We start from the raw sequence: 8615 nt of genomic DNA on the forward strand, positions 1-8615 counted from the left end.
CCAAGCATCCAGGTTTTCTAGCACGCCTTCGTTTAGACTGCAAATGTGTTAAGAGTTTAGCTCAGCAGGGACACTTGCATCCTTGGTCATGAATAGGCAGATGACATCTTGTGAGACATTACCTTTATTGAAGGTAAGTAAAATGCACACTTTGTCTTCATACCAAGTTTGTTTTGTGTGTTTGTATTTCAGGGACAAATTTTAAAATTGCTATCATTTAACATTTATTCAAACCTCCAAGCCAATGATTTGTGTTCTTTATAGGCTTCATTTTCCTCCGACAGTATCCACAGAACAATTAAGTCCAGACCGTGGAGTTCCATTGTCAAGATGATCACTCACATGTCACTGTGCAAATTTTGTAAGTATTAAGCTGAGTAATAATTTGATATAATGTAATGTAATTAAAATAAAATATTCATTAATATCATAAAAATGTATAACATATAAAATATAATTTAATATAATATAATTAAAACAAATAATAAATTAATGTAATATAATATAATATAATATAATATAATATAATATAATATAATATAATATAATATAATATAATATAATATAATATAATATAATATAATTCAAATAAATTATAAATTAATGTAATAAAATATAATTTAATGTAATATCATTTGTGCGATTTGACAACTGAAATTGACATGTTCTCTGCCTCTGTTAGTTCCTTTAGTTCTATTGGGGGTTGTGGTGTTTGTAGTGAGCGACATCACTGGAGACCCCCTGTATGAATGCCTTCAAGACACAGACTATAGTGAGCTCCTAGATATTGTGGATAAAGGACTCCCTGCCACCAAGACACCTCAACACGTAGCAATTATTGGCGGGGGCATCGCTGGACTAACCGCAGCAAAAACTTTGGAAGATGCCGGCCATAAGGTAAAGTGACTTTTGTATAGAAGCTCTCGTGCTTCATAAAAAAATGAGCTGACGGATAATGTTACCTGATGCACAAGGTGACCATATTAGAAGCTAGTCATCGTATTGGAGGACGTGTTGAGACCTTCAGGAACACAAGAGAAGGCTGGTATGCAGAGGTGGGCGCCATGCGGATCCCCAGCTTTCATAAGTGAGTGCAGTGCCTTTTGACAATTTGATTTTATTGCGGGAATGCTTCCCACATATATTACTGTGATTTTTTTTTCGCCACATTTTTTTTTTTTGCCGTCAAACAACTCTACTTCCGATTTACACCGTTCACATTTCAACTTGCTTAAAAAATTCACGCCTTCCGGGGTATTTATCGTCTGATTCCACATTACTTACAGTATTGGCACAATTTAACGTTAAATATAAACTTTTTCCCATACATTTTCAATGGGACTGACATAGAAAATTTTCCAAGTGCCACTTTCCACGCCCACCTCCATACATACAACTGATCATCATTGTCAGGTGTCTCATACTGCTCGGTGGCGCAGTTGGTAAAATGCATTGTCTACATTGCAAATATATCCATGGCCGTTATGCTAAGTGATATACCTGTATACCAACTGACTATCATTACAGGAATTGCATTATAATTTCACTGAAACTTTTAAATATATGCTTGCTTTCAGCATCAGATGACACTTTTCAAAATAAATACGCCATTAGCCATGAATTTAAACAAGTCAAGTTAAGCAAGTGCTTAGAGCAATTGCCTGCCACCACGGAGAACCTGAGTTTAAACCCCGCTTGGACCACATTTTAGTACATTCGATGGTTTGATACCAACTGACTATCATATCATGAAATAGATTATAATTTCTCTGAAATGATCAAAAATCCCACTTTGGATTGCAGTTCAAGTTTTCTTTTTATTCGTTTGTCATTTAACTACGATTACAAAATTGTAATTTTCACAATGTATCTTTCAATTTACTTTGTAAGCACATGCATTCAAATCTTAGCATTCAGCTAATAGCATGATAACTTTTCAGCGTTCATGCAATTTCTGCAGAAATTGCACTAGTTCATTATGAATTGCTGATTGAAAAATTTGAGACATTTACAGTTAGTAATAAATCTGGGAAAAAAAGAATACAAGTTGAGTTGTCATTGACTTATATCAACAGTGGGCAGTGGTTAGCACGCCTGCCTCTCGGTCGGGAGATTGAAGTCAAGTACCATTGTTTGCCTGTATCCAATTCATGCATTTTTTAAATAATAACTGGTACACGTTCACATTCCATAATATTTATTTGCAGTAACACTTTATATTTTCCACAGGATTCTACTCTCTTTGGCCTCCAAATTACAAATTCCCTTGAACCATTTTATCCAAGATGACATGAACACCTACTTTTTGCTAAATGGAAAACTTCATAAAAACTTTGCAGTGGAGAACAACCATGATGTGCTTAACTACACACTGAATGAGGACGAGAGGGGAAAGTCCGCCGCACAGCTCTTCAGCGAGACTCTGTGGAAGGTTTGTCGACATTCCCGGCTCTCTTGGAGTCAATCTGGCCATCAATTTTCTGTGGAGCTATTCCTGTTCTGGATGACATGTCCATTACAGGACTGATACATTGAAACAGCCAACCCTGAACACTCATAACCTCATAACTCTCATAATATATCCTGCTCTAATAGTGTACTTTCACTTAAAGTATTTTTAGTCATTCATTTCTTACATTGAAATTAGAAAGAGTTATTATGTCGTAAATATTTCAAACTTTTCACAGGTGAGAGATGACCTTCAGACAAGTGGCTGCAGTGCGATGTTGGAAAAGTATGATTCTTACACAGTCAAAGTAAGCAACATGCACAGTACAGCTTATTGACTAGTTGTCGGCTAGTCCTGGTTGATTGTGAACCTGCAGCCAAAAAAGGGTTTGCATGACTGTTAATGATGATTATTATTGTTTGTTTGTCAATAGGAATACTTGGTGAAAGAAGGCAACCTGAGTCGTGGAGCCCTGCGGATGATTGGAGACATCCTGAATGAAAACAGCCTCTTTTACACATCCATGCTAGAGATGTTGTACGTTCAGACCGACATCAATGACAACACTGAGTAAGAAAATATTTAAATATATAAAAAGTAATATTTTAGGTGTAGATGTTTTATATTTTAGACCAGGGATGTCCAAACATATTTGTTTGAGGGCCGCATAGAGAGAAATGAAAGAATGTCCAACTTTAATTTATTAAGCACACTAAAATTCATCGAGTAAGCAACTATGTATTGCATTTTCTAGTTAATTTAATAAGTGCATAACAGCTTTCTGTTAAAGGTGATAAGGAGAATAGTTCAGTTTTTTAAGATTTTGGCCGAATCCGATCTCCACAATCAGAAGCAAAACAAGACCAAATTGATTTGAAAACAGTTACTCGGGGTCATTAATGTGATATCTTCATAAAAGTGGAAGAAACTATTTTTTCTTCTAAAATGTAATCTTTATTCATCAGTGTTTTGAATATTTTTTTAATTTTTTTTATTTTAGTCGTAAATAGTTTATTTGTATCTCTGATTATTTTGAAACAGACAAAAAACATATATAAATAATTTTTTTAGTAGTAGTAGTTTCACCCATATTTTGACACGCTCACATTACACTCTTCCCGCCAAAATTTTTGTTGTTTTTTTGCTGAAAAAATGAATGGTGGACCGCAAATGGACCCCGGGTCGTAGTTTGGACACTGCTGTTTTAGACTATTTACCTACATGTTAATTTAACGTTTTTCTGTACCTAATAGTGAATTGCAGAATGGATTAAAAGCCATCATTGTCATTTGAGTAAACATGATCATCTCTGTACAACAGTTTACTGCATTCACTCGATTCATCCTCCTCATCCGCAGGTTCCGATAGACTATGATTTTTTTTTTGGTAGTAAATGGAAAATCCCAAAAATAATGTACTGATACATCAGGCAGGGCAAGCCCAAACGCAACAGGTTATTGTTTTCAGTTAAAGTTAGCAGTAGTCAATCCCGAAAGCACCCTGACACCTATTGTTTACAAACAGTATGAAAAAGTCTCTCTCACATAAATGGCATATAAGGTTTTGAAAGGATTTATCTTGCCATTGTTTTAAAGGGGAAGTCAAGTAAAAAATACAATAATATGTTCTATGTGGTCCATTAGTCTAAACACGGCATTCTGATTCATATTGTGTTTATAGAATATGAATTAAGCAGAAAAATCCACCTGTTTTTATCTACCTCAGGGGTGGCCATTTTGCCACTTTCAGTTTCAGCTTGCAAACCTCACAACCAAACCCAGAAAACAGGTGAATGAGCCGTGATTGGTCATTACCTAAACCTTTAGGCAATGTGACGTAATTTTCAGTCGACAATAACTACGTAGCAAAATGGCCGCCCTGAGATGAATAAAAACTTAAAATCTACTCAATGCACATTCCACAAACAATATTGTCAAAATACCATGTTTCAAATAACAGGAGCGCATAGAATATCTTACAGTAAAGAAGATTTTTTTATTTGACTTCCCTTTAATCCCACAAAAACCTGCCATTTAACAGGGGTGTGTAGACTTTTTATATCCACTGTCGCTAATGTGCTGCAATATAGAACAAATTATAGTATTCGGCACGACATTATATGTATATTACATTTTAACTCTGTATGCGTCTCCAGGTACTTTGAAGTGACTGATGGCTTCGACCATTTCACAACAGCTTTCCACGGAATGTTAAACGCAACAACGCTCCTCAACTCTAGAGTCAAACTCATCAACCAATCAGGAGGCAGAAACGTGACAGTGACATACCAGGACCTGCGCGCTCCAGATTCCCTGACCAACCTGACGGTAGACCAGGCCCTGGTTACAGCTACGGCCAAGGCTACCCTCTTCATTGACTTTCAGCCAGCACTTTCTGGGGACAAGATGGAAGCAATGCGCTCAGTTCACTACGCAAGCTCCACCAAAGTCATACTCAGCTTCAGGGAACGCTTTTGGGAGAAAGAGGGCATCAGGGGAGGGAAGAGCATCACAGACCGACCTTCTCGTTTCATTTATTACCCCAGCCACAGCTTCCCAGGAACAGATGCAGGGGCCCTGCTCGCATCTTACACTTGCTCTGACGACTCCACCCTCTTTCAAGGTGTGAGCGAAGACCAGCTGATGTCTCTGGTCTTGGATGACTTGGTTAAGATCCATGGCGAAGATATAAGGTCTCTATTTACTGGCGGACTGGTGAAAAAGTGGGGCTTGGACCCCTACAGCCTGGGAGCGTTTGCCCTGTTCACACCCTACCAGGGCTTTTATGCCAGAGAACTATTCCAGAGTGAGGGACGTGTACACTTTGCAGGGGAACACACCGCCTTACCTCATGGCTGGATAGAAACATCCATGAAATCTGCTCTCAGAGCGGCCAAAAATATTAACAGACTCACAATTTAACCCTCATGAATTAAAAACAAAAAACATTTCAAATTCAGATGCATTTGACATTTCAGTCAAATTTATTTTATAGGTACATAAAGTTGTAATATTTACATCATATCATTTCTATTTAAATACAGCAGTTATCACTTTCGATGTGAAACTGTTACAATGACTGTTTGTCCCAACCAAGGTTATTATAGCTTTGGGAATTGTCATTTTATTTAGTTTTTATTTTTTTTATTTAATTAGTTTTAATTAGTTTCAGGGCGGTTCTGTTAGTTTCTATTAGTTTTAATTTTCTTTTTATTTGTATTACTTGTGCGCAATATTTAATAAACAACAAGGTAAAATGAGTTAGAGTTGTATTTCAGCTGAGTTAAATTAAAAAGCAAGCGAGCTGAGCGATTGAGCCGAAAGACAAACATGCAAATTTGTCGCCTTGGAGCGACATCATCTGAAGGTGCTTTTCTATTGGCTGTTGTTAGATGACATCACTTCTGTGCGCCACACTTTCAAACGTCCTTATTCCGGTTAAATAAATATACTTAAAACCACATTTGAAATCATCCCCAAAGGCTCATGTATTCAATTAATTACCAAAGACCACAACAAAGGAATTATTTGCTATAATTATAGTTAGTTTTAATTAGTTTTGTAAACATAAAATGTAGTTTCAGTTAATTTTCTTTTCTTTCTTTTTTTAAAGCATTTCGTTTTTATTTGTCGTTAGCGAAAATGTTTTTTTTTCAATTCGTTTTCGTTAACTAAAATAACCTTGGCCCCCACTTTCTATTTCAGAAATATGAGAATTAAATTGCCTAGAATATTTCAGCCCACATGGTTTTTGGGGTCTATGTGATATTTATGATAATGAGCATGTTAATGACATTGATTTGACTTTCTAGTGCAAAGCACAAGCCTGTGAAATTGTACCTAAATTAACACATACAGTATGTCACATGAATTCAAGACTTGCTCGTAGGCATAAACATGAGTCATTGTCTGTATGTTGACCATCATATTTTCATTATATCCTATATATGATCATTGAAGCAAATATTTTGGCGTAACAATTATACTGTACCTCAAAGATTTCAAGTAAAATTTGTATTTATTAACAAATTAATTTGTATTTTTTGTTGCAAATAAAGGTTTTGTGTTGAGGCCACACTGTTTAGAATTAATTTCTGATGAGATACAGTAAGTTAATTGACCTCACTAGTCACTTTGAGATACACTTGCACTAATAACATCCATTGCTCGAGCAAGTTTCTAAAAAAATTAAAAACATTTGAGTTACATTAAGTAGTATATATTAAAAAAAAATTGCACTTCAGCTTTAGTTTGCATTAGTGCAAGAGCTAAATTGAATTACTTGATTACAATGTGTTTCTAATACTTTGATAACTTATGTTTACCTTATCATAGATTGACAATCATAACTGTGACAATGCAATTTAGTCCTACACCACCTTGTTACTCTCGGTGCCTAGTAAATGCAGACTTTGGAATACAGCTCTAGTATTTAATAGTGAAGATATGCCTAATGTTGTGGTTGGTAGAGGTAAGTTCCTGAATATTGCATTTATGTAACTATTGGATGTCGCCTTCTTTAAAAGTATGTGTTTGGTATAAGCAATTGAGATACAAGTTGCAATAAATTACAAAACTACAACATACTGCATTATTTATTCGTATGCAGGTGCATTTGAATTGTTCAAGGAAATACATCCCACAAGCACATAAGTCCTCTAAATGAATCCTGACGAGATCCATTCTCTTTCAATATCAGCCAGTTCACTCATGTTGAAATAAGATGGCCACTTCATTCAAACATGAAATTCTCACAAACATGACTGATGTCATATCACAGAAATGTCATTCTTCACATACCTAACGCCAAATATGTTAATGATACAAAACATTTGATATATATGTGCTAATAGAGTCCAAAAAAGGTCTATGGAGTGCATCATTTAAAGTGTGCCTTTTTGCACCATCTGAGTGAAGCGGTTGGTGATGGTCAAGGTGGTGTCGATGAAGCGCTCCACACAGCTCACAAGGCAAGTCTCTGTCCGGTAGTCCAATTTCGTACCTGGACTGTCCACACACTTGTCCCAGCACACATCTGTGAAGTTGTGCACCTAAAGTACAAAGAAACGATGGGACTGGAGATTAGTATCATGATCAAAATACAGACATTTTAAATAAAAATGTAATTGCATGGATGTGATCATTATTGTAACTGCATCACCATTATTTTTTTCAAGAACTTAGTAGTATTAGTCATGTTTGTAAATGTGATTTGCATGTTTTGTTTTGTTTTTCAAATTAGACTGGTATGGAAAAGCTTATTGTTAGTAAACTTTACAGTATAGATGTTTACAAATAGCCCGTACTGCACATTCAAACCTCCAAAAATATTTCACTTTACATAGCAGTTGCAAAAATACCGTTTATAGATAAACATAAACTACTACTGCCAAGCCTCTGTACAGTAATGATTAATTCCTAAAATAAACTGTAGAAATTATTTTTAGCAACTACCTTATCCGTTTAAAATATAGAAAATGTACATCATCTATGGCAGAGGGACGTGGGCTTATTGTTGCAACAATATTTGTCGTTTGATTAACATTGTGTCTGCTTATATTCCAACAACCATCTGAACCCAGGTCCATGTGGTCATGTCAAGATTGTACGCAGGGTCCACGTTGAGATACAAACCTGGGCTTGGAACTCAGCCTTCTGCTGCTCTATGGCGATCAATCGCTGAAGCTCTGTCGCTTCCGCTTTCTCCGACGCACTGAGGTTGTTAAAGCCGTCCATTGCGTTTCTTAAATTGATGTCCAATAGACAATACCGTTTTTGTTTTTTTTAGTATTAACGAATTTGAGTAACCAACGACTTTGAAAGAAGTGACCTTCTGAAGAACTGAGTGCGCGTGCGTGCGTGCGACTGCTGCTACGCGAGTTCACGTGGACAACTGCCGACATACAAATTATGGGATGTTTCGCTGTAAGCCTTGACGGCTGCTGGACGTAGTGGTTTACATTTGGAAATCTGTTCCATCCTGCTGACGTAAATTGACGCTTTCAAAGAGCGTTAAATGTTTTAGGAGGATGCCATGCCGAAAAGCAACGCTACATTTAATTATTTAGAATGCATAGTTTGAGAAGCACATTCAACAAATAAACATCGCATGATTTTTTTTGGGGTAAATTATTTAAACGTTTTTATGATCACGCTTATGAGTGGCT

The 8615-nt window shown here is 36.2% G+C and overlaps 2 protein-coding genes across 3 annotated transcripts; one reads left to right on the forward strand and one right to left on the reverse strand.

The window, feature by feature from the left end:
• On the forward strand, window positions 1-6943 carry il4i1 (interleukin 4 induced 1). 2 transcript variants are annotated; one of them, XM_086081398.1, is made up of 8 exons: window positions 1-133; window positions 265-361; window positions 683-897; window positions 975-1087; window positions 2230-2431; window positions 2688-2756; window positions 2883-3019; window positions 4605-6943. In XM_086081398.1, exons 1-8 carry the CDS (start codon window positions 89-91, stop codon window positions 5368-5370), a joined length of 1644 nt encoding a protein of 547 aa, XP_085937524.1. In that variant the 5' UTR covers window positions 1-88; the 3' UTR covers window positions 5371-6943. The 2 variants fall into 2 exon arrangements, with proteins under 2 accessions (XP_085937524.1, XP_085937525.1); XM_086081399.1 differs by having other exon boundaries at window positions 77-133; window positions 285-361.
• Window positions 6944-7025: 82 nt separating this feature from the next.
• On the reverse strand, window positions 7026-8397 carry timm8b (translocase of inner mitochondrial membrane 8 homolog B (yeast)). The gene is made up of 2 exons (XM_086081401.1): window positions 8083-8397; window positions 7026-7499 (listed from the first exon to the last, which is right to left on the reverse strand). Exons 1-2 carry the CDS (start codon window positions 8182-8184, stop codon window positions 7332-7334), a joined length of 270 nt encoding a protein of 89 aa, XP_085937527.1. The 5' UTR covers window positions 8185-8397; the 3' UTR covers window positions 7026-7331.
• Between the last annotated feature and the right edge of the window lie 218 nt (window positions 8398-8615).

Source organism: Leptonotus elevatus, chromosome 7 (genome assembly GCF_054856555.1).
Source record: "Leptonotus elevatus isolate MCC_2025b chromosome 7, RoL_Lele_1.0, whole genome shotgun sequence".
Lineage (NCBI taxonomy): Eukaryota > Metazoa > Chordata > Actinopteri > Syngnathiformes > Syngnathidae > Leptonotus > Leptonotus elevatus.

Excerpts from the sequence above, each read along its gene's own strand:
- il4i1 (XM_086081398.1), top strand. The coding sequence starts at position 89 with ATGAATAGGCAGATGACATCTTGTGAGACATTACCTTTATTGAAG. Across the intron at positions 898-974 it reads TGGAAGATGCCGGCCATAAG|GTGACCATATTAGAAGCTAG; the intron begins GTAAAGTGACTT and ends CTGATGCACAAG. Across the intron at positions 3,020-4,604 it reads GACATCAATGACAACACTGA|GTACTTTGAAGTGACTGATG; the intron begins GTAAGAAAATAT and ends ATGCGTCTCCAG.
- timm8b (XM_086081401.1), bottom strand. The coding sequence starts at position 8,184 with ATGGACGGCTTTAACAACCTCAGTGCGTCGGAGAAAGCGGAAGCGACA. Across the intron at positions 7,500-8,082 it reads AGGCTGAGTTCCAAGCCCAG|GTGCACAACTTCACAGATGT; the intron begins GTTTGTATCTCA and ends TTTGTACTTTAG.